Here is a 26,629-nt window from a genome sequence, read left to right as displayed (position 1 = left end):
AAAGTTATACCAGATTCAATAACATTTTATTTAGTGAAACCTGAAACTGCCTCAGAACATTTGTTCTCTTAGGATTATTATTATTACACTAGAGCGAAAAGTCGCTTCAAACTCCTCTAAAGCACAGATGAACAAATGTTTCCATTGTCTTACAATGACAAAATGCCTTACATGAATAATTCAGAAAGATGCATGATACATTGCAATGTTTCTTTATTATAAGATCGCCACCTGTAAATGTGCAGGGATTTTTAAAGGAAGTCTTATTTATGTGTATCCACTCCTGATGCATGACCCATTGGTCTTCCCTATTGGCTTTGCATTTAACATTATGGTGGACTAGAGAGCATGTCAGACCTTGCCCCCAGTGCGTGATATGAAATCAAATTTTGCTTTTAGAATCTGATCATCTTTCAGTGTGACGAACTGAACGTGAGCCGCAAAGGCTGGCCGCGTCATTTGCATCAGTTTGGGTCCTGAGTGTGACTTTCTATGAATTTAGTTTCAAATTAACAGAATCGAAATACTTAAGTAACCACAGAGGGATTTTCTTGAAATGTTTTTTTATTTTATCCATAGATGTTTTGTGCTGACACTTCAGTTGCTATACCAGCAACTATCTTGAGTTTTTTTTTTTAGTGTTTAAAGGATTTTTTTCAATTCTCACAGTAACCCTTATAGTAAGTGATATCTAATGACACAAATGAACACAATTTATTTTGATTTCAACGCTTCATTGAACTGATTTTTATTCAACATCTAAAATGCTGCTGGAAAAAGTGAGCGAGCCCTGATTTAACTCATTGGTCAAATCTGTTTTAGCAGCAGTAACACCAATCCAGAGCTTTGGGTCGCTGCTGATCAGACCTGCTCAATGCCTAGCAGACATGTTAAACCCTTCTAAAATGAGCAAATTCACTATATTGTCTCCATTTGTTGACTGTGCATAACTGGAGACTGATACTCTTCAAGATGACTTTATAACACCTGACTGAATGCAAAGTATCTCTGTTGGGAGTCATTATCCTGATGATTTGTATTTCAGATCATATCACCATTTGTATCAGATTCGTGCAGAAATGGAGCATTACAAAAAGTTTACAAACTTTCATTTTGTGTAATGTAAATGTAAAAATCCAGAGAAAAAAACGGGATGAAAACCGAATTCTGTTCACAAGTTTGGCGTGCTATTGGGTGATCAGAATTCTTTCTCAGCCCAATGTGAACCCACTGACTTACCGGCCAGCCCACAATGAGAGAAAACGAAAATATTCAGTTTGACTTTATTCATGTCTCAATATTTGATTTCCATGCATGATATTCTGAGACCTGCTGCATGTTGAAATAAAATAGAACTCAATCAACTAGGCTACATAAATATTCAATGAAAAAAACCCCAAGTGCATATAAAATTGGAAAAGAAAGAATAAAAAACAGAAACAAAAAAAAAGGTTTCCTTTTAAATCATTATTGTCTAAAATGCAACAGTAAGCTGTTTTTAGTCGTTGATTTTTGTTGCCTTGTGATTGTCATTTGATTGGATGCCTGTTGAATTCTGGTTATTTGAAGTGAGCATTCGCTATTGGAGTTTTCCAATTAATATGGATTAATAATATTTAACAGCAAGTTTCTCCTCTGACCTGAAGACACTAATACTGCTTTTAAAAAAAAGCGATATAAATAGGTATACATTCAGTCTTGAAATATTATGTATTATGTTTTTTTTCACGTGTTTTGCCTCTCCAATATATTTTGGAATTTGTGGAACTTCTCATGGTATTTGTCATTTTGTGTACAATTCCTAGTTTAGTGATTGGAATAACTTCATTTTAACCTCCTTTGGCATCGATCGAGGTTGAACGGTATAATTTAGCTATATGGTGATTTGAAAAAGATGAACTGCTTAAGTATACTCATTTACATGGAGCTAAATACTTTTAATTCATTATTCTGAGTGTTTACATGATGCTATAAACAGTAAATGAGTTTTACTAGTCAAACCTTATTCAGCTGCTTTTCAAATGTAACCACAGCAACAGATTAAAATGGATATTAGTCCATTAACCGGTCATCGACTTTTTCTGCCGAGATCAGACAACACTGTATTTAGGACAGCTCACTGTGGCCCAAAATGTTCATTTGTTGTTTATTTCTGCTGTAAATGAAGACATAAGAATGCAAAGAAAAATTGTTTCTTGAAATAATTTGCTGAATGGGCAGATACTTGTGTTCAGTGCAGGATTACTGTCAGATTTCCACTTTGACAAATGTCCAATCATCACACCTGTAAAGTTTAGAATCAGAGCAAACTGGTCTCCCAACAAATCCAGACCCACTCTAACACCCAACACAGTCGTGTTAAAGTGATCAAACAGCTCTGTGCTGGGTGGTGTGGGCAAAAAGTACTGAAGCACATTGAAATATACTTTTTAGTTGAGCCAGGCCGTGACCAGACTGACATAGTGGAGCTTGATCTCGGCATTATTCTGAGCTGATTGTGACTGGATTATCAGCACTACTATTTCTATTCTTTCCGATCAGTCATGAACTGTAGCGAGCCAGGAAAAGAATTAACTGGAAACACGGCTTCCTCACAACCTACAAAGTCGCCTCGAACCCGAACACCCTTGTGACCCCCCCCACATGTCCCCGGTATACCCCCTCGACTTCCCCTGCCGAACTCTACATCTATCAGTGGCGTCTCAGGAGTTTGGAGAAGAACCCAGATGACTCTGGCTTGTCATTCTTGGCCTCTTTCCCCCTGGTTTTGTCTTCTCCAAGGCCAAGCTCCCCCTCCAGTTGTTCCAACTCAGACTGGTCCAGCAGCTCAAAGTCCTCCACCTCGCTATCGGACTCCTCCGCCAGCTCCAGCAGCCTGGTGGACTCTGGCAGTCTCGACTGCTCGGGACCTTCGCTCAGCGCCATGAAGCCAACTGCTGCTTCTATTCTCTCCTGGATGGCCGCCGAGACAGCGGCAGTGATAACGTCGCCTGCCATCTGGTTCACCAATTCTAAGGCTTTGTTGGTGGGCTGGTCTTTGAGAGAAGGAGGCAAATGCGTGCCTGGCTTTTGGGGCTGAGGTGGAGAAATAGGAAGACCGAGGCTGAGGTCGTCGTCGTCGTCGCCATTACTTGCACCGTTGTCAAGTGAAGGGAACTCCGGGAGGCCGCCGGCAAAGGCCTCTTCTCTGTCGAGGTCTGTAAAACAAGTGACAATAAACCCCACCCCCAAAAAAACCCTCTATAAGTATCCAAGACCTGAATAAATGGCTATTACAAACTTTCGGTTTCAGTGTCGAGTTGACAAACGTACCGTCTGAGTTCTCCGTCTGTGGCGTGTGTCCCTCCGACAGGTTGAAAGTCCCGTTATCTGTCCATGTCATATCAGACACCTCAGTGTCGGATACAGACATTTCTTTACACACTGTGGAGTCGAGCTGAAGGAGTGATACACATGGAAAGGTCAGACAAACCGAAGCGGGGCTGCTCATTAGATTTAAAGGCGGCGTAAAACACAAACCCTGGTTGGCTTACCAAAGTTAGCTCTCGCACAAATATCGACACTTGTAAAACATGTGCATATGCAGAAAAAAATATTTTGGAAAGAGATATCATTTTGAGTTAAGTTTGATGTATCTCTGTTGTTTTTGTTTGTTTACTGCATGCACTAACTCTCAGCAGCTGCATCTTTTGAAGACACACCTGACTTAATAATGAGCTTCAACTCTTTTAAAGGAAAAGTTTTGTGAGCCGGGCTTTCTCCATTGCTGGAGAGGAGTTTGGATTGAATGGGGGAAAAAAAAAAAAAAACACCAAACAAACTGAAAAAGACTCTTTTGGCATGGGCTCAGATCTCAATGCTGATGTGGATCATGTGTGCTGAATGTCATTATCTTGCCAGTCAGCAGAGGTGTAATTGGATGAGAGATGCCCACCTTGGGAAACATGGAGGAGAGGTCTGACTCGATGCCCTCTTTCTCAGTCTGAGACTGAATGATTCTCTTCTCTGGATGAAAGAAAACATGCACGTGAGGCCAATTCAGTTTTCTGCTGCAACATTGAATTCAAGAAACAAGGCACAATAAAAAATAAATAATTGGCTATCTGTGAATATTTGTATTTGATGTTACTATATATACAGAAAAAATCATTTTAACAGATTTGTGAATCTGTGCCATAACACCATAACATAAGGTACCACAATTAAAATGTCTAAATAATTAGCTACAAAGAGTAGTCAGGACGTAATGAACACCAGTATGGGAGATTTAAAAACAAACAAAAAAAAAAAAGTGTGTTTTTGTCTCATTAAAAATGACTAGACCATGACTCAACTCATTCAAAAGTTCTGAAACAAAATTCTTTTTTACAAAAGAAAAAAAAAATTAAGGAAAAAACACAAAGACGGTCACCCGGTTGGACTTTATATGAAACACATAAAAATCAGATTCAAAGCTTTCAGTTGTGAGAACTTTGGGAAAAACAATTTGTCAGCTTCTGCCTGGATAACTATTACCTTCAATTGCTTTGAACTGAAACTCTGAATCAACATAGGTCGAGTTTATAACAAGTCGTGTGCCAGTTTTGAGGAATGCATGGGGTGAAAACGACAGATATTTGTGTTCAAAGTTAGAGGCTAACACTAAAAAGTAGTCAGAAAAATGATGTGATTCTACTCTGTGTTACACTTACCATGATTCTCTTTGACTTTCTGAAAGAAATCTCCAATGCCAAAGTCCAGCTTCTGCAGAACTGGCTTCAGCCACAAACCAACCTCATGGGATGATATCAAAGGCCACAGGAAGATGCTGAGCACTTCAGAGAAGGAAGAACAAAATATTAATTTAAGTATTCATTATAGTTTACAACCCCCAAGCCATAGGAGACACTAAAAGTTATTTCACTTCTATTTACAGAAACATACTTGTGCAAATCAGATCAACTTCTTTGCTTTCAAGTCATTATCTAAAGTTATACTGATAAAACATGATATTTACATCCGATGCATCTTTTAAACTTGTTCACATGTACACACAATTCCCAATCATTACCAGATTTGTAGAGCATTTATCTTTATAATTAGAAATACAAAACTACCCCCCCCCCCGCCCCCATACCATGAAGTCTTTGTGCACATATACATTATTATCATACTTTCAAACGAGTATTTACATACCTAAAATATATGAGATAACAATCCCTGGAATGTAGCGTCCTAAGACGGCGAAGAAAGTGCACAAACTGCAAACCAGCAAGCAAAACTACAACCGACAAAATGCAAAGACAAGAGAGACAAACATGATATGATTAGTTGTTTTCTTGACAATCTCCCTTCAAAACATTTAGCGTAACTTAGTGAGTTGTCACAGAAACTTTAATATTGGATTGTTTCGTTCATATGAATGAAATATATATTCAGAAACAATACGTAAGCACTGTTTTTCAGAAAATCTTTGGTTGGGTAAATGAATTATATTACATATTTAATACTTTACAAGGTAATTACACTTTCAGAATTTACATCCATAGGTTGTTTTCTTTTTTAATATAAATTTTACAGAAAAAAAGCGCAGTTGTCATAAAATAATCTCCATCCGCTAACTAATCTGAAGTGACTCTTCCTCACCTTGCCGGGGTTTTGCTGTTTAAAAGCCGACGTCTCCTGGAGGAAGACTCTGAGGGAGTCGCTGAGCTGAAGTCCAGCCCCAGACCGGCTGCTCTGGCCTGAGTCAATGATCTCCCAGCTGCATTCACACAATGACAGAAGCAACATGTGGTAAACTCAAGCAGCTTAATCTGGACAGTGAATTCTGACATTAAAGTGGAAGTAATGAGCTGGAGGATGATTAAAATCATTTCATAGTAGATCATGAAGAGGATCCTCAATAGAAATTCCACTACATGCAAGGTTTCCCCAAATTATCAATCTCTCAGTCGATCTTCATGGGTATAGCCTCTAAACAATACAATGTGATTCAAATGCATCACATAGATTAACCAAAACACTACTAGTAAAAGAAAATACTTGCACAGATAAACATATTTATACATTCACAGTCATACATTCAAATACCCAGGAGAATGAAGTTAGAACAATAATACACAGATGAGAAGGTCGACGACAATCTACTCACAGTTTGCTAAATCTAAACGTTTTGATAGTCGAAGTAAAAAAATTTTTTTGGGATTCGCTTAGTCTGTGCTGGCCTGACACTTTTACTCCGTTAATGGAGCTGACACTGTGAGCCAGATAGAGTTTTCCTTCTACTCATGGCTTTGGCTTGAAAGCTGATGAGTGTCTACATATATCGTGTTTTGGCTTAAGCATTATGAATAAACTTTTCAGTTTCAATCTTTTACATATATTCACACGCACACTCAATACGGGAAAAGGTGCTTCTATGTAAGGTGTCGACCAGCAGTTCAGTCTTTTGATTAACCCAAAGAAGAGCACTTATTGAAATACACAATAAGGTTTTGTGTAATTCTTAGGAAGTCAGTATAAATAAACACTATTGTATGTTCATCAATATGACATATATTTATATATATGTCATATATTGCTGTATATATATACCGCAACGGCACGACCCTTAAACTCCAGACTGAGATTGGTTCATCATCAGACCAACGCTCATCATAGACTTTTCTTAGTATTTGTACTTATCTCGCCTGTCTGCCACTCTTTCTCTCCCTCTTCTATTCCTCTCTCTCCCTGTCCTATCCCATGTACCCCCCAACCGGTCAAGGCGGATGGCCGCCCTTCCAGAGTCTAGGGTCCGCCCCACGGTTTCTTCCTGAAGAGGGAGTTCTTATGAACTTTTCTCCATGCGAGGGAGTTTTTCCTGGCCACTGTTGCTTGTTACACCTGCTTGCTTTGGAAGGGTTTAGTTGGGTTCTGTTGTACTCTATCATTGTTAGAGCACTTTGAGATGTTTGTTGATGTGATTTAGTGCTTTACAAACAAAATTGAATTGAATTGAATATAATCATTTAAGCTGTCTAAAAAGTGTGTAAATTCCCCGCTGCATTAGTGTAACACTTTATTGAACCCATCTTCAATATATACTATTAACTGCTGAAAAATAAAGTGCAAAATAAAGTGCCTTAAATACGCTTACTATATTGGGAGCTAAGATGGTCAAACTAATATATAAGGTGCAGTGTAATGTTAGGATTTTACATTGAATTTTCCTTATTTTTAAGAAAAAGCAGAAATATCTATGCTTCTTTCATGGTTTTTCCATGATTCCTAGATTATTTGTCTTTGTTTTACCATTTCCAAAGAGTAGTAAATTCAATTTTGATAGCTGCAGTGGTTATAATGTTCAACCAATTATACAGACATGGCAGAAGTAACAATGGAATCTATGTTGGAATCCGTTATTATAATAGAATGACAATGTTTTCATAGTTACTCATGCTGGCAGAAATTGGATATAAATATAGAGGAAATAGTATTGATGTGTTCTCTAAAATAATTGAAAAGATCCTGAAGCTGAAAAAAAATGTTTGTTTTGATTTCTTCTTTGGTCCTCACCAGGAAGATGAAATTATCAAGTATAAAGCTTTAAAAACTTTAAACTACTTGACATGTTGTTGTTTTTTACTGCACCTAAAAACAAAACCCACCTCGTAATTACTGACATAATACACAGTGACTCTGCATTAAAAATAGGATCAACATTTGGAGGATCTTTAAGAAAATTAATCCACACACAAGTACCCATTCCAGCGTAAATGTCGTCGGTCTAAATTTAGAGGCCCACAATAACAGTGGCCAGATGACTAAATAGACAGGTGTGAGATGGGAATAGGGACGCGACACTGCTTCCAATACTGTGGCACTGCTGGAAACACTGGGTCACCTGATGAGACATGAAACTTTCCCCTACAGCGAAGGGGGTTCCCAAACATCATCATCTCCCATTTCAGCACCGCTATCAGCCATGCAGATCATTTCACACGAAGCCTCTGGAAAAGAGTGCGAGGCTCATGTGAAGGGTGTGTATTGATAAAACTATGAAAGCATGAAGTCGGAATTCCTCTCCGAGTTACCTTCTGTAAATAACTCGATGTGCTTAGCAGGTTGCTTTTGTCAGTTTCTTGTTGTAATTTGAAGATGTTTGAGGGTTAAGAGGAGATTACAGTACACACAAGACAATAAATAGTGCAGTAAAGAAACAAACCGGTTTTAGTTATGGTTGATGGAAGACAAACAGAAAGAAGATCAAGAATCACTCAAGAATAAAACAAATGTTATATGGGAACAAGCTGCAAAGACACTGAGGTGAATATACAAGCGTGACCAATGAGGAGACCAGGGCAGGTGAGCAATTAATATCAGATGAAAAAAAAAAAAGACAAACAAACAGGAAGGAGGGGGAAATACAATAAAGAATAAATCATGAATTGAAATGGAATCGTCTGTCTCGTATCGGAAAATGTAAACGCCTCGACAGGGTTTAGGACATTAAATGACAATATACTAAAATTAAGTCCAGCTGAGGATGGAAACTACACACCCTGTGAATGCAGCTGTCCTGGAAACAACTGGTGTGAAGTCAACGTGGGGATCACTTTACCACAACAGCTAAGCAGGTTCCTTCCAGTCGTCCAGCCAGCGCTTTCCATTATTACAACATCCTGTACAATCATACATATTTGTGGCAGGACAGCTGTAGCTTTTATTGTTCTGTTTTTAACAGTGGTCCTGTATTAGTCTTTTGGATGATGACTTTGGCATCCAACAATCCATTATGGGCTGATAAGACAAAATTATTACTACAGCCAACAAATATAGCTTTTACTGTCGCCCGTTATTTTGATGTAGTTACTCGAAATCTAAAAATATTAGATCAACGTAACCTCTGATGCCATGCTATTGCCTTTTCCCATATGTGTCTGCAGATTAAAATACAGTTGCAACAAAGGCAAGTGTAGTAATGTTTATATTGGAAGAAAATGAGTTACATGATGATACAAATACAGAACCTCCAACCCAAAAAATGAGGATTTGAGTGATTAGAGCAGGGGTTTTAAATGTACGGCCCGCAGGTCAGAACCAGTCAACCAGAGAGTCCAATCCGGTCTGTAAGATTAAATTTCCCAGCTGTGTAACGTTATGATATTGGTTGCAATACATTTATTTGACCACCAGGGGAGGACAGGAGCATAACTCATCTTTTTTCCACTTCGGTTTGGATTAAGTGTCAAATCAGTTCAGGAGATCAGGATTATTACACAGATGTAGAAATGTGCCTATATTAAAGATGATTTCTAGAATGTGACAAGATTTTGAACGTACAATATTTTTAAGTTCCAGCTATATGTGACCACATGTTTTATGCCTTTAAAGATGCAAATAGTGTATTAAAGATCTACGTGATCTGCAAATTGTAACACACACGGCGAACTGTGGCACAACATCGTTGAAATTACATTAATTTTATTCAAATTTCATGTGTCGTGTCATGTATTGTAAAAGGATAGTTCATTTTTAACAATGTATTAATACTTTGTTTCACAAAAACAAAGACGGAGACTTAGAGTTCGAGTTATTCATATAATATAATGCTATTATCTACTGGTCCGGCCCATTTGAGATTAAATTGCGCTGTATGTGAACGCTGATGAACAATGAGCTCCTGGTTTAGAGGATCAATGTCAACATTAAGATCTATATAATGGGGCATAATTATGACCTAATCAAGCAGTGTATTTCCTTTGGTTTTTTTTTCTGTCTTTATTATCATGATGATGAGTTGCTGTAATTTCACGCCAAGTAACAGTGTTTGAAGCTTGATAGTAGATTGCAGGAATCCTTCTTATTATGGCTGAAAAGAGTCCGTTATGATATAAGTTTGGGCTGCTTTTTAATGAATTTTGATTTAAAAAAAAAAACTGATTCCTTGCTGACGGATATGAATTTGAAATTTAACACGTCAACTTCAGTGAGTTTGACTTGACAAAACATACATGACCAAGTATATAACAACATTTTGTGCGATTTTAAGAATGTATAGTCGTATAGTTTGTACACAGTCAAAACAAGTATTACTACTTTTCCAGGAAGACATCTGTGTTGTTTCTGACACACTCCAGATTTAATCCCGCTCGCTGGCAGATCCTCAAGAAAAGACTTGGCATCTAAAGTGGTGCAAGGAAGCGTTGGTTGGCAGCTGCAAGCGACTGGACTCCCCTACTATGCATCTTTCTGAATCCTCCATGCTACAAAACTTCAGCTGAAACGGCTCCTGTCAGCCAGAACATTATGACTGCATGCCTAATATTGTGTAAGTCTTGTTTTTACTCTGAACTTTTGTGGCACAGACTGAATGTGTTTGATCAGAGACCCTTATTAGACCACATGAACCCAGTGACCGGTTCACCACTTTTCCTTTATTGGATCTCTTTTGACAGACACACACACACACCCCTGCACTGACCCCACGAGAGTTGCAGTTTTATTAGAGAACCAGTTGTCTGGCGATCACGATTTGGCTCATGCCACGCTCACTGAGATCCTTCCTTTTGCTGATTTTTCTCCTTCATTTGTGGTTTCCGATGAAGAAACCGAAATCAAACCACCCTATTCACCTCCAGTTTCTTTCTTTGTATCCCAATTGCTTTCACAGCAATCAAACGTTCCTCCCATGACGTCATACGTCAGCTGAGCCGCTGGCCGGGAGAAGCTACAGTATCTCGTATACACCCACGTGACCTAAACATCCGGCCCCGTTTCACAAACCGCCCATATGACGAAAGGTCAGATGTCTGCTCCCCTCTCCACTTCCAGGCACATGGCCTGGTAGGGGGGCTGCTTTCCAGAGAACATTGATGGGTTGAACATGTGACAGCGACACTGCGAAGCAATAATAGCAGTACGAATGGATGGACACAGTAGGCAATCTGTTCCACGAAACACCAGCGTCTCCCTGAACAGAGACGCAAATCTTCTCGTGTGACATGCTGTGAAGTTTTATGCCAGTCATGCTTTACTTTGCTGATGTGTAATTTAACATTTTATGCAGGAATCAATCAGATGTGAATGAAAGGTTGGCTACATTGAGAATCAAAAACATCAATTGTGTGTTTTTTGTGATCATAGTTATAGTTGATATAAATATTATGGACCACCATCCTGCACTCTGAGAGATGAGACACAGATTACACAAATCAAAGTGGTTATCATGACACCCCCAAGTCACATTACTTCTAATGAAAGGTTAAAGCTTTCTGTGAAGTTTTGAAACTGTCGAAAGTACTATAGCAAATACTGTTGAGCCTTGAGCACCGAAGAGTAAGATTTTTTTTAATTGTATGACACAAATCTGTAATGTGTTTTTAGTCGTAAATCAAAAATGTATCAACTGATTTTCTTGAATAGCAAAGCGGTGATTTTGTGTTTGATTTCTGAACCTGTCATATGAGATCAGACAACTATTTTTCATCATAATCCATATAAACATGCTCTACAGACATTTGACTTACATGTCCACATCCAACATTAATAGATTTAAAACAACGCTGATGTTTGAATGAAATGCTTAATCTTGGGAGCATCTAGACCTGCGAATTGCTTCATATTTCCAGAATCCTCTCAGATTCTGTCACTGCTTCACAAATGCCTCGGGAACTGAGCAGACACCGGATCGCCTTTCATTAGCCCAGGTCATCACACACCACCAGTGACCATCATCATCCACTTATGAGTCATCAATCAGCCCATACGCTAAGAAAACAGCACAGTCAACACTCAAAAAGAAAAAATGTCCCAGGATCAACAGAGCGTGACAACATGACAGAGGACTGGAGTCGGGGGCTGTAGGCAGTAGCGGCACACCAACAGCTGTGGGAGGGATATCACTTTTTACCCAATCAGTAATCTCTGAGACAACACAGGGAGCGGCACGTCTGAGCCTCTAACAAGACCAGTGACGGTGCTTTAAAAATAGACCAAGACAAACAATGCAAGGAATGGCGGCAAACACATCCTCGCTCTTCACTTGTGATTGGGAAAGAGGGTTCAAGGGGGTAAATATGTTTACCCACCTGTTTGTGTGAGTATTTGCCACAGAGACGTTGACTCTGACGTGACTAATGCCTGTTCATGTTGTGCTAACAGACACACGGACGGTAACAGAGTGAAAGTAGAGCTTAATGTCATTCTATAGAAAGGCCCGTTGGCATGCGTCTGTGCCAGCCAGAAACCTATAAGTAGAATAAGACACAATGTATAAAATGAACATGGAGAGATCAGGCTGTTACAAGTACGTCTGTTGTACGTGGGTCAAAACGACATTAGAATCAAAAAATGGTATCAAACCTTCATTATTCCAGTACGAACAAACTGTCCACATTAAATCAAACTTAAACCCCCACAAACCAATGATTGTGCAAAATATTCCACAAATCTGTTGAATTGCTCATTTATAAACTATTTCAAGAATAACTACACTCAAATCACAACAAAAAAAAAATGGTTTTTACTTCACGTTTTACATGTTATTTTTTTAAGTTCAAAGTATGGAGCTCGAGGGGTTTTGTCCGTAATTGTCAGGTTTTACTTTTTAAATCCAACTTTTTTCCAGTTCATCCCTATTGTCTACAAATAATAAACAAAACAGAGCAAAGTGTTACAAAACGTAACGTAACAAGACAAATAAACCCCAAACTGTGAAATAGCCCCAAAAGCATCAGCCACGAATGACACGTTTTTATCTGATCTGTGGGAGCTGAATCTTTTCTGGCTTCCTCTCCAGGACACACAGCCGTACCTCAGTCCTGCCCCATGATCTTCAGGTGACATCTCAACAGCTCCTGGTACCTTCAGAGAGACGTGATGACACGACTACTGGCAGCCCAAAAAATGGATGACGAGTCAGGACTTTTGAAGGTAGAAATTAAGAAACAGGTAAAAGTGAGGCTGAATTAAAAAAAAACAACAACCAAAAAACCCCAACCCAGGCTTCAGTTAAAGTCAGGTTTATAAAGGACGCACTGTTTGTGAGGAGCTTGTGTTTATCCACAACGAAGCCCCGGTTGGAGTATTTCAAGAGGCCTTGTCTAAAAATAACCAGGTCACACTACATTCCATCCAGCAGCCATCAGGAGCACAGAGGAGTGGGGCTGGAGGTGGTGAGGGCAGAGACGGCCCACCCACCCCACCTCACAACAACACCTGACACCAACAGCGTCCCAAACACACCCCCGCTTGCGTCAGTGACATAGACGGACAGGCGAGAGGGGACATGTGTATCTGAAACACTGACAGAGTAACGGACACATGATTGTTGTACGTCGACGAGACCACATTCTAAAACATGTTTTGTCATTTTAGGGAAAAAAAATAAAGGCAATGTAATCGAGCGATAAAAATGTCAGACTCCCTTGGCTGGCCCTTTAACTTAATGACTGGAAAAGGAGGAAAGTATAAAGATATATATATAAAATGGAATTTATTAAACCTTCTAAAAATTCAGTTTTAGATCATTCTTCACAGGGTTGTAAATAATCTAAATTATAGTGCTTAGTCTACTTTCAATATGTCAAAATTAGGGCTCTCACTTGAAAAAAAACCAACCCAAAACTCTCTTCAAGATCTAAAACTATATCTTAATTATTGCTAAAACAAATAAGATTTTGAATGTGCTCACATGGTTGCATCACAATGATACATTGACTTTCCTGGAAGTTGCGCAGATCTTGTTCCTTGAGTGCTACACAGAATGTATATAATTAGTTCTACGGTCACAAAGATATTCAGTACACTGGAGAATGAAGATGTGCTTAAAAAATGTTTTTGTATGTTTTGTTTTTGCCTTCAGTACTGCTGATGTACCGCTTGATTTGATCTTGTCAGGCTGGTTCATAATCTCTTTGTTCTGGTCTGTTTGCAACAGTGCACCCCTCTCAGAATACCTCAGGTAAATATGCACTAACTATTATGATGAACATTGTAACTAATTCAGATGACAAAGTTGGAGAATTAGATTTGACACTTGGCCACAGAGTTGGTTTGAATTTCATTTTTTTCCCCAGGAACTTCCACTCAAACTATCAGTCCAGTCTGTTGATAATACCTCTATTGTTTATTGAGAATAAAAAGAAAGTAGAAATCTATTTTCTTTCAGTAATCCCCATATTCCACTCAGGTTGTGGAGAAAGAGATCCAGCTCTGTTGCCGGATATTTGACCACTCTTCTGGCCAAGCTCATCTCCTGTGAGATAAAAGCATTTCCAGTCATTTCCTTTGTCAGTATTTGCAGTGTCATACTGGATGTTAGGTCATACATTAAACTAATATACACGTGATCTAACGGAAAGTACCCAGCAACTATTGAATTGATCTTATTGCCAATCCTGATATTGATTCACTGGTTCTAGATCATTATCTGTGGTTGTTTTCAACGATACCTTAAAGTTCCTCAAATGTGAAAATAGGAAAACACTCCAATACATTTTCTTTTTTTTTAGGATATAAAGTTTAGACAAAGACAAACTTATTATTATAGGTGGAAACCCATAAACATTACATGATTGTATCAGATGACTCTGGTGAAATACTCCTCGCTGTTCTGTTGTGTTGTTTTCCTCCGGTCAGCCTCACAGTTCAATCCGGGGGTCGTGCTGATGCACACCCCTTCTGTGTCAAATGATCTGATTGGCTGCTCTGCTTCATGCTGCATATGAACCCGGTAGAAAAGAAACGGCTGAGTCACACACACACACACACACACACACACACACACACACACACACACACACACACACACACACACACACACACACACACGGACTCAGGTTTCACAACTCTTAAGACACTTTGTGTTTGTTGTGGGAACACACGGCTGTACACACAGCAAGTCTTTCCTCAGAGCCAATAAGTCATGTCACGTTTGTCCACTTTCACTTTTATTAAATGTTGTTGGAAGAATGTAGATTTTTCTTTTCTTTTTTTTCAATAATTAAGAAAATGAAACAATATCAAGACAATTACACTACAAGAAAGAAAGCAAAAAACTTAACTCTCTGTTAACATTATAGGGTCTGTCTGCCTGTCTGTCTCTGGTTTTAAAAGAAAGATATTTAGCTTTTTTTAAAAAACAAAACAAAAATATTTCACAACACCAACATGGAAGGTGAAATTCAGGAATATCTGGCTCTTTGCAGATATTCATTACTATTTACTGATTATCTTCCAATCTGTCTGGGTTGATTACCATTACTTACATTGCAATATAGGCTGAAGATTAATGTGATCCTTTAAAAAAAAAAAAAAAAAGACATTATTTTTCTCTTGACACATGAAACATAATGGAAACTGTGCTACCATTCCAAAGCTGCTGTTGGCAATAATTAGCCAGGTAATAATAGAACTAACACAGGCAATACAAAGGGTGCAGGTGTGTATTTAGGCAACAGTGCTCTCCACTACGTCACATACCATAAACTATAAACGAGCGTCTTATTTACAGGTTTTATGAAGAATGGATGGTTCTTCATAAGACCTGTAAATATACCTTGAGTAAAGGTGTGAGATACAGGTTGTCTTGGGCCTTACAGCCACTACACACATTGTTTTCATATATATATATATATATATATATATATATATATATGTCATGTGTGTTTAAAAGATACCAACAATTTTCAGAATGTGATTTTATATAATGGTATTTTTTCGACATTGTTGAATCTCATTTGACAACATTTTGGTGCTGCCCCCAAGTGGCCACAATCAGCATCCTGACAAGAACAGCATCGTCGTAAAAGAGGAATAGATTGCAAAACATATTATCCATCCTTCTGAATTCCCTCATCCAATCCAGCTGACTACAGGTGAAGGGGAAACATTCAACAGGACAAACACAGAGAGACAAACAACCACACACACTCACATCGACACTGATTGGCCAATTTAGAATCAGAACACCACACAGAAAAGCTCCAGAGTCAAACCAGGTACATTCTTGCTGTGTGACGAAAGCACTTTCCAGTAGCCCACCGCGCGGTCCGAAATATACTGATAGAAAGACAAAACACACCCAATATTATTTCACGGGTGTGTTGTGGATTACACACACACACTCTTACTCTAACTAGACAGCTGGCTCAAGCACCCAGCTGTCGACTCGCATTTTGGGTCAGCAGCTAATCTCTTTCAAGTCTTTACTTGAGACTTGCTCTCACACACAAGACACCTCTGAGAGACGACAGCAGGTGGCAACAGCACAATCCCACACCGCCAGCCAAATGTCACAGACACCGAGGGAGTCCGTGTAAAGACAGATGGCAACAGCAGGCATTCAGAGGTGCTCGATATGCAAATTTAGATAGGATGGAAAAAGTATTTACGAGTTTTGGTACTCACTAGGCTACGACGCGTCCCGCGTAAGGAATGCTCGTCACTCTCAGCTCGAGCAGTTTGCCAGTAGCTCGAGGAAACTGAACACGCATCCTGATTGGTAACATTACAGAATTGAAACACAACTCATGATTCAGATCTCCTCGTGTGCAAATACCTTGCGAATCGCCCCTGACCCCGACTCCCCAAACTATCGGTTATGTAACTCAGATGTGTTGCATCCAGCCTGGCGCCCACAAATCCCTGTCACCTCTGCTGAATCCCAGCGATCCTTCACAGCTGGCGGCAGCGTCAGGTGACGGTCGACAGCCACCCCTCAACCAAACACACACACACACACACACACACACACACACACACACACACACACACACACACACACACACACACACACACACACACACACACACCCATCACAACAAGGCACACAATCACTTTCAAAATGAGGGCAGGAGTGCGAACCAGCCGACCGTTGCGGCTCCCCAACAAACCAGGTTGAGTCAGCCAAATGGGTCACAACGCAATGACATTAGGAAGTATAAAGGTATTACACAGTGGAGACTCAAAGTCTGAGACCACAAGTCCAAATACTTGTGTAAAATATTTGCGCTGAACTTGATACTCATTTTCTTTCATGGTCGGTTTAACACGTTCTGCTTTAACAACAGCAAACAGTTCAACTAGCTGGGGTTTGTGTTGTCCCAACAACAAACAATAATCTAATAGGAATTTTTCTGTTCACCAACTAATTCACTTCCAAGGTTTTTCAGTCGAGACTCAACTGCTCTCCAGATATTGCATGATTCCAACTCACAGAGGTGATATGAGCCGTGGGATTAGATTAGGTTACATTAGATATACATACGTGACCAATCGGCTCTTCAAGGCCACAGCAAAGACTCAGGATTACATCCTCCTTGATCACTGAGCTTTTCTAGCAGCAAAATGGCTACTACACACACTGAGCTAGAAAGTTATGTGAATGTATGTTGATTTGTGTACGTCAACAATGATGTGTGGCCGTGTGTAAAGAGTTTTAATTGCACAAGACAAATTTGTCTGAGTACACAAATTGTGTGATGGAAATTCATGTTAAAGGAGGGTTTTTAATGCCCTCGGTGTGAGCTTGCAGGATTACTTTTGTCGAGGCAAGTCTTATCAAGTTCCTGCAATATTATGTTAAGTAAATAACCACTGACTGGTACTATTGCTCAATTGCTACATAATGTAAAGCAAAGAAAACCACAAACAACAAAGCCTTGATGAGAGTAAGCCTGCCAGTCTACTCTGAGAGGAAGTGAAACTCCAGTTGAATCTATGTCACGACAGAAGACAAATGTCGATAAAATTAAGCATGTCTGTGGTGGAGGTAAAGACAGAGATATTTACAGGTCTATGTACACATACACCAAAAATATTACACATAGAACTATTGATACGAACATACGAATCAAACTAATCTGTGTACATGTAAATAATAGCCAGGTAGATGCTGAGCTAAATCTGTTATCATAACAAAAACAGAAACAATGAGCATTTTTAAGCTGCTTTCTACAGTAAATTTGCACGTGCTTTATCAAAGAGAAACCTTTTCCTTTGCCGGGTTTAGGTCTGTGTTTACTGCTGTTAGACTGTAGCTGTAGTTGTGCCCAGTAGTGGGCGGCAATGAGAAACCTGGATCAGATGTAAAAGCTCATAAGGATATCTAAAAATAATATCGTGACATGAAGTGTACATGCTCAAACAAACAACTATGATACTTCCATACACCGATTATAAAATGGGATATTAAAGGACTCATCTGAATGCACTATCTGTACTCAGCGAGGGATTGTAGAGAACAGCTACTTTATCATTGTGCAAATGCTAATGGACCAGGCTGTTTTCCCTCCAGCTGATCATGTAAAATCAATTACAGGAGTCTTGTGCTTCCTCTTAAACATTTCTCATGTGAGATCAGCATTTTAAATCAGTATCTTTGAGATTTGAACCAAGTAGCCCGTGGTAGAATCACTTACTCCTCAGATATTCTCTTTCCCTACTTGTTTTTCTGACTTTGGTGTTTTCCAAAACATTGAGGTCAAATAAGATACCATGGACTTCACAAGAAAGGTGTGCATAGTTTACATCAAATCGTGTATTGGTATATATTTAGTTTTTTACAAAAGGCTTGGAACAACTGTTAGCTTCAGTAGTGAATAGCAATATAGCACATTTTTCAACGAATGTACGTTGTTGTTCACGCCAACAACAGTCGACCAGAAATGCCCAATATGTGTCGTTCTGCAGAGCTCGTCCTTTAAGAACAGTCCTGCCTTTCAAATTTGATTTGAAACCCAAAACTCCTCTCTGCACATGCCACTCATCAGTAAACATGCACCGAACAAAAATCCACGTCACATGCATGTCAGTTTTCCTACCTTTTTGTCATGCTGCGCCATAAGTGAGCTCCTGTGGGGAAAGAAATGTTATTCATCATCATCCAGTGAGTGAAACCAGGAGAAACACAAGCGATAGTGAATGGGGAAAATAAAGATTAAAATTTTTGACGTTAATTTTAAATTATATTAATCTAATCTATCCGATCCCAGCTAACTATGGATGAGTGCAGGATACTCCCTGGACATGTCACCAGTTCATCACAGGACAAACACACAGAGAGACAATCACACACACACACAGGGGTAATTTAGGTTAATTAATAAACCTCCCATGCATGTTTTTGGACTGAAGGAGGAAACCTGAAACCTTCAAGTACCTGAAGGAAACCTACGCACACATGGGGGAGAACATGCAAAAGAATGGAAATAGGTAGTTGCAACTATGATTGCTTTTTCTTTGTTAATCTTTTTCACCTCCTCCTATGTTTTTACCTTCATTTATCCTTCTTTTTTACAAATATCGTAAGATCAAATCAAGCCTATTTGTATGTATTTTTGTTATTATTTGTAGAATCTGTTTTAAAAAAAAAACTGCATTATGGGTGTTTTTCAAAAAATAAACTAAAAAGACATTTAATTTTACAAGACGTTTTATAAAAATGTATATTTTAAAATCTCTGTTTATATTTCCTTCTCCTGTTGACCATTTCTTCACATTGCTTTGTTGTTTTCCAACATATTGACCCATTCATTTGGGTTGTTTGAGTAAGGAAATGTTTCAAAATATGCAGGGAAAGGTATTCTCAAACCAGTGGACATTGGGGGAAAAAAACCAAACACATAAAAGCCCCCAAATTAAAATTATATTTGATGGAAAAAACAATGGCCAAGACTGGAAAATATGCCATGCACAGCTTTACCCATGATATAATGTAATCATTATATCTAGTGTATGTACTGCATTGAACTTGAATATAATATCAGATTATTGCAACAGAAATAGATAATATTTAGGTGTTTGAATGTTACCTGTTGATCTGGACCGAATAATCTCTCTGGCAGTTGCAGTAATGACCCGCAGAGCCAACAGGATGGCCAGAAGGCTGTAGATTCGAAAAGAGCAGGAGGCAACAAACCTGCAGAAAAACAATACAAGGGCTATTTTACTTTACTTAGGTCTTTTTTTAGAGGTGTTTCCTGGACTGTAACTCTTGTAGGCCAGTTTTGGACCGCGGGCCTTATGTTTGACAACAATGTTATAAAGGAACACTTTGGAAAGTCTATTCATAGGTTGACTAATGTTCTGCTCCAATATATCTAAAAGAAATCAGTGTGACACATGTTTTGCATGATTCGTGCTCTGTATAAGTACTTCTTTGCATGTTTTTTTCCAAAGATGGTGATTCAAATTGTAATATTTAAAACAAATGGCAACAAACAAATCTAACAAATACTATTGATTTGGGTGCCAGTTAGAAACCATTATAGGGCCTCATGTGGCCCTCGGGCCGGACAACAGCCTGTGCATTGTAAATAAAAACAATGTCTGAAAATAAAAATGAACTCCAAATAGTCAATATAAATGCACAGACCTAGAGATTGAAAATAATTATTGATGAATCTTAAGTTCAGAAAGTATTATTATCATGATGATTTGATGTGTGTGGCTCAGTGTGATGTGGACCGAGGTGTGATATCCCTGCGTCATGATGCCTACCAGAACACCGTGTTGGCTGCAGCAAACAGGGCTGAAGTCCTGCACGGTCTCTGCCTCCAGTTGACCAGGCCGGGTAGACGCCTCCCTGTTCGGCCGGGGGGCGTCTCCTCCCAGCCGTGTCCCCGGCTGAGCGGCCCCTGCGGGCCGGCAGCCTCCTCCCCGCAGCCTGCGGCTCCTGCGTCCCGGATCCCCAGCATTGGAAAATGACCGGGGTCCCTCCGCTCTGATGCTCTGCTCCTGCAGCACAGAAGGCTGTCAAGTTGACGGAGCTGCTTCACCCACTGTTTCCTGTGTGTGACTTCCAAAACAAACCACACTCACGAAATTTTATTTTTTTATTTTTTTGCATTTTTTTCCCCCAAAATATATCTACCGAAGCGTATTGCGGTCACATGAAAAAAATAGGACTTTGTTTTTCTGAATTAATGACATAATCATCTCATAATTCCGAGAAAAAATGAATTATATAATATATAAATTTTTTCAGAAAACCATTCTCATAAATTCACAAAAACAGAGCCAAGTTTTTATATTTTTTTCTCATAATCATGAGCTCATTATGTCATAAATTCAGAAAAAACAGTCACTTTATATTTTTCAAGTGAAAGCAATACACTCTCAAATATATCTACTACCAAATCTACAATTTTTTTTAAATATACCAACTACCAATCAATGTGCGTGACTTACAAAACAAATCACATAAAAGAATTATTATTTTCTGATGTTTTTTAAGTATATGTAATCAAAAAAGAGCAGACATGCTATATGATTGCTCATTCTAACTATTTTATACTCAGATAGATAACCAATAACTTACCGATTGTAATCTTGCTTCCTACTCAGAGATAGATGGATCAATAAGTCAATAAGTAAATGAGTCAAGTCATGAATTTAGTGGTATTTATAGTATAGTATATAGCAAAAATTAAAGAAAAACACTGAAATGAAGAAAATCAAAGTTGAATATAGCATTCAAGTTTTGTTTTTTTATTTGCAATTCAGATTTTAAAACATTTACATTTGATAGTTTCATTACATTCACATTAATGAAATAGAACAATACAAGGACAGTAAATAGACTTTATTGTTGTATTGCTTTACTAAAATTGACAACCCCTACATCAAACAATCCATGCATATTAATTTATAATAACCAAAAAGGTAAATGATTAGAATTTCTTTATTCTAATGTATATATATATATTTCATCAAGTAAATATGGATTTGGATGTAGTCAATTTTCTTTTCTATTTCTTAATGCTCAACAGTGCAATCAGTTCACTCGAACCTTTTTAATATTTAAAGTAAAACAGCCAGTTTAATGATCACTTGAGTATCAAGGCATGAGCTTTGTTGTTCCCTCCGGTGGAATTATATTGTGAAAGACAGACTCCCCACACTTCCTGTCTGACCTGAAACAACTTCACACTTCTGCTGCCACTTGTGCTGTTCAGTGATGTCAGCCAAGTGTGTGTGTGTGTGTGTGTGTGTGTGTGTGTGTGTGTGTGTGTGTGTGTGTGTGTGTGTGTGTGTGTGTGTGTGTGTGTGTGTGTGTGTGTGTGTGTCTGGTCTTAACCTGTTAGGCACTATTAGAGCTACTTGGAGAATTGGAAATTTAACCTTTCAGGAATTCAGTTTTACCAAAACGGCAAAAACAACAAAAATTGTAACTTGCACTACTATTATGTGCAAAACACATATAATCAAGTGTTGCCTCATTGGGACAAAACACAATTGTATTCATGTGATAATGAGAGCTGTGAAACAGAACGGTCATCCATTTTCAGATTTCTCACAAATGTGGAAGTTAACAAATATGGTCACCTTCGCCATGAAGGGTAGAAATAATGAAAAGGTCTAAGTTCAAAGTTAGCATCAAGCAACGAGTCGTAATTGTTAGTGCAATATGCTGTGCAAAGCATAGGTCATATGGTCATTGACAGAATCAAGTTGCTCCATGTTAAAGTGAGTCAGTGCAAGCATTTAGACATGCAATGCTAATATTTGCACAAGCAAAAAAAAAAGGTTGTCTTCAAAGCAGACTGCGGGCAAAGGTTGCCAAAGCAAACACAAGGACACAGACAGTCTATTAAGGATGGTAACTGGATTTCACTTCGTCACATTCACACACCATGTCAAGCACTCAATCCATCCATGGAAGCAATTTAGAGTGCAATATCCAGCTGAGGGATATTCCAACATATGGACCGTGGGGAGCTCTAACAAACTGAGCCATAGCCACCACAGAGAATCACAAGGTGAAATCGCAAGTGCATGTTTTTGGACTGTGGGAGGAAATTGGAGTACATGGGTAAACCCTCACACAGGAAAACCACAGGAAGTCTCCCAAGCCTGGATTTAAAATGGAGACCTCCTCACTACAAGCCGGAATGATAACCACTGAACAACTCTGCACAGCCCTCATAAAGGCAACCAAATGCAAAACAGAATGTGAATATTATACTCATATTCCCCGAGATAGACAGACAATCATCACAGTATCGGCCTACGATTGATGCAAATGTTTTAATGTGTTTGTCTTTCGTATTCCCAGTAGAACAAAACCTCTTCAGTTTTGAAGTGAATGTCTAAAAGATACACCAACAACATACTTTCAAACGACTGTCAGTGGTGACAGATATTTTTTTTCTATGGCTGAACAATTTCAGCCTCGTTTACATTCATTTTGGAAATCAATATCTGTGTTGTAAGTTACTAACCCACATTTTTGGGGGCAGTTGCCATTATTGCCGCCCCTGGTCACACATGACAGTACGGAAACAGAAAGAACGCGACATGGGGAGCAATAAGGGAAACTCAGAACTACAAAGAGATGATGACCCATTTTGCACTGCCACCCTTATGCCGTTATGACCGAACCGTCAATATTCCAGCTCGCTGCCATATCGTGATCCCAAACAATGACTTGCTCTACTTTTCATTTCTGGGATCACAACTTTACACCACACCAGTTCACCAACTGCTACCAAATCTGCATCAACAGGCCACTACTTCACTCAAATTCTGAGCTAAGAAATACCATTTTCTGTTATTTAAAAAAAAAAAAAACTTATGTTGACTTTGGGTTTAAGAAGAGAAATGTTGGATAATAAAATTTACATTGAGCTAACAATGACGGACACTTACTTACATGAGTCAGTGAAAGCTGAGCAGAGCTGCAGATTCAGCTGTTAATTATGCTTAAAAACTACATTAGTGTTAGATATGTCTTAGTAGAACCCATGAGTTTTTAAAGCGAAATTAGTAATAGAATGAATCAATTGTTTGCTTCAAAAACAGTTTTTTATTTATTTTTTTTATTTTGTTGTGTGCATGGTTATCTGTCTTTAAACCAAAGTCAAGAAAAAGTAAAAAGAATTTTACTTCTGGATCTGCAGTACAGTCCATCACGCAGAAGACCCGCAAAGAGAAGATGGACCATGAAGATTCAGAGTTCTTTCTGTAAAGACTGTTGAAGGGTCGACCCAGAGTCCAACGTTCTTATTAATCTATAGCAATACAGAGACTTTCAGTTAAACAGTGTCAATTTGCAATGTCTTGTGTTCTGTTGGTGAGGATGGGAAACTGGCGCTTTATTGCTTAAAAAGTATTCTAACTGGTTTTGGTTTGTTTTTACCTTTTATTTTTTTGTTATGTTTCCTTCCTTTAAGCGATATTTTTAGCATATTTTTGTCTTGTTAAATCTTCCTCTCTCTTTCTCTCTCTCAGTGTGTGTGTGTGTGTGTGTGTGTGTTGGGTGTGCGTGCATGCGTGTGCACGAGCGCATGTCAGCTGCTAATTGGACTGAATTTCACTGAGCAACAAAAGATCAGACTCGAAAATTCCAGCTCTGGTTTGTACAGGCTCTGCTTTGTTGTCGTTGCCTCTGTATGCTGTGTTAACAGTTATCTCTCGCTCCCTCACTCTTCTCTGTTGGTCTACTTTTCTGTGTCTCCCTCACTTTCTCCCCCCTTTTTTTTCGTGTGCGAAACATGAAAGGTTTCTTTTTTTTTTTTTTTTTTATGCCCCAAACGAAGCACAGTCACCCCAACTGCCAAGGGGCAGGCAAGCTCAGAGGCCAGAATGTGCGAGGGGGTTCCCTTAATCACTCACTCTCTCTCTCTCTCTCTCTCTCTCTCTCTCTCTCTGTCTCGCTCTCTCTGTCACACATGCACGGATACATACACAGAAACACACAGTCACATGCACTGGGAAAGAGAGAGTTGGACAGCCGCAATGATCTCTAGACCCTCAGCAGAGCAGATCTTTGTTGCCATCTACATCTACAGGAAACCAGGACTTACTTTTTGGGGGGATTTTTTGGTTGATCTCTTAGAGGTATAAAGTTTGTGGACAGGATGAAGCGTGAGCTGCAATGCTCCGATGACTGCAGCCGTTGTGATGGTTGTAGCCATATAGACATACAGGGCACCGAAGAGCTGGAGTGTAAGATCTGCTATTGCAGCTATAACCTGGCGAGTCGAAGGCCGAAAGTGCTGGAGTGTTGCCACCGTCTGTGTTCTAAATGCCTCACTAAGATCCTGGACCTGGGTGAGTCACCTCCTAACGCCTTGGTGTGCCCATTCTGTCGTTGTGTCACCACGCTGCCCGGAGAGGCTGTGAGCAATCTGCCGGATGACTGTAACCTGGTAGCATCACTGGCCCTCCAAAGCAGAAATCAGAAGAACCTCCAGCTCCACCAAGACGCTACAACCGAGCTTGTGCTCAGCCCCAGGCATCTGAGCTCACTCATGAGCAGTAACTCACCGGTGATGTCCCTCTCAGCCTCCTCGGCATCTTCCTCCACCACTTACTCCACTATCCGTAGCTCCCCTAATTTTGTGGTCATCACCATCATGGAGCCTCCTCCTGCAGCTGCACCCAGCCACGACCTCCATCACCAGCGCCAACCACATGTCTCCCACACGTCAAACAGGAGCTACCGTTCATCTAGTCTGGATTCGATGGCATCCATCGCTCAGAGGTGGACGGTGTGGAACTGTGCCGCCCTCCTGTGCCAGAACTCTGCCCGGATTTTGGTGTGGGTGTTGGGGCTCTTGTACTTCAGCTCGTTGCCAATGGGGGTGTACCTGCTCATCATGCAAAGGACAACTGTTGGGGTGCTGCTTGTGAGCCTGGTCCCTGCCAGTCTGGTCATGATCATGGTCTATGGTTTCTGCCAGTGCGTATGCCATGAGCTGTGGGACTGCGTGCCATCATAATGGGACCAATTGAATGTGCAATAATTTGCTTTGAATATGCTCGACAATGGATCTCCAGAATTGTCTGAAGGGAGTGTTACTGTGGAAACGACCATGTGAAAAGTACCTTGAATGACTTTCAAATTACCCTTTTCTTTTCTGCTGAAGAGCACAGGAATATCATTTAGATTAGAAGTGAAGCTCTTTGTTTGGAGCTTTTCTATTATACATGTTCATATGTGGATTCCTTAAGGTTGATATCCAACTAATTACTATGTAATGCAAGTGGAAGATAGAATTATGATTAAATGTTGCTTCTAGATGAATCACCTGAGCTTGATGTATAATTATTCTGCTGAAAAACTATCTGAGAAAAATATCAAAAGTAAATGATTATTGTCAGCTGTGGGTTTGTTATGAAGAGTGAGTGTCAACATTTTCTGATAGTGTTCCTGCCATAGATGCATCACATTTCAACAGAAACATCTCCTGTGAGTTTTCTTTTTCATTGTTTTATTTGCACAAGCAAAAGCGAACTGCAAAAAACTTCATACAGTTAAAAGGAAATGTGTATGTTATCTTGCAGAATATAAAGGATTGACACAGAAATTCAAATTATCCAGGGATTATGTAATAATAGATTATTCTTATTTTTGTACAGACAAGAGAATAGATTACAAAGTTCAATCCCAAAATGCAAACAGGATTTTTTTGGTACTTTTTTAGTTATCAATCCATCTTTTATACGTCATAATCCAGTTTAGGGTTGTGGTGCTCTGGAGAGAGGGAGAGTATACACTGCACAGGTTGCTCAATCCATCACATGAAGAATACTGAGAGACAGACACACACACTCAAATTCACACCTACAGATGTACCAGTTAGGTTGAAGGGCATGATTTTGAATCATGGGAGGAAACCAAACTACCCAGACAAAATGACACACTCACACAGAGAGA

The 26,629-nt window shown here is 39.3% G+C and overlaps 2 protein-coding genes across 2 annotated transcripts; one reads left to right on the top strand and one right to left on the bottom strand.

Moving 5' to 3' along the window:
- Nucleotides 1–637: 637 nt before the first annotated feature.
- On the bottom strand, nt 638–20,730 carry retreg1 (reticulophagy regulator 1). The gene is made up of 9 exons (XM_080465990.1): nt 20,467–20,730; nt 19,779–19,885; nt 18,789–18,819; nt 5,626–5,743; nt 5,176–5,260; nt 4,692–4,814; nt 3,935–4,005; nt 3,313–3,436; nt 638–3,197 (listed from the first exon to the last, which is right to left on the bottom strand). The coding sequence occupies exons 1-9, from the start codon at nt 20,661–20,663 to the stop codon at nt 2,692–2,694; spliced, it is 1,362 nt and encodes a 453-aa protein (XP_080322116.1). The 5' UTR covers nt 20,664–20,730; the 3' UTR covers nt 638–2,691.
- A 4,097-nt stretch (nt 20,731–24,827) lies between these two features.
- rnf182 (ring finger protein 182) lies at nt 24,828–25,691 on the top strand (the record flags this gene model as incomplete). Its single annotated transcript, XM_080468576.1, has 1 exon — nt 24,828–25,691. The coding sequence occupies one exon, from the start codon at nt 24,828–24,830 to the stop codon at nt 25,689–25,691; it is 864 nt and encodes a 287-aa protein (XP_080324702.1).
- Between the last annotated feature and the right edge of the window lie 938 nt (nt 25,692–26,629).

The sequence above is a fragment of the Lipophrys pholis genome, assembly GCF_963383615.2.
Source record: "Lipophrys pholis genome assembly, chromosome: 1".
NCBI classification, from domain to species: domain Eukaryota; kingdom Metazoa; phylum Chordata; class Actinopteri; order Blenniiformes; family Blenniidae; genus Lipophrys; species Lipophrys pholis.
This window is presented reverse-complemented; position numbering and strand designations above follow the sequence as displayed.

Coding starts and splice junctions, on each gene's coding strand:
- retreg1 (XM_080465990.1), bottom strand. CDS start 20,663: ATGCTGGGGATCCGGGACGCAGGAGCCGCAGGCTGCGGGGAGGAGGCT. Junction 19,886..20,466: donor GCAGCCAACACGGTGTTCTG/GTAGGCATCATG, acceptor GTTTTTCTGCAG/GTTTGTTGCCTCCTGCTCTT. Junction 5,744..18,788: donor TGGCGCAGCATGACAAAAAG/GTAGGAAAACTG, acceptor GTGTGAATGCAG/CTGGGAGATCATTGACTCAG.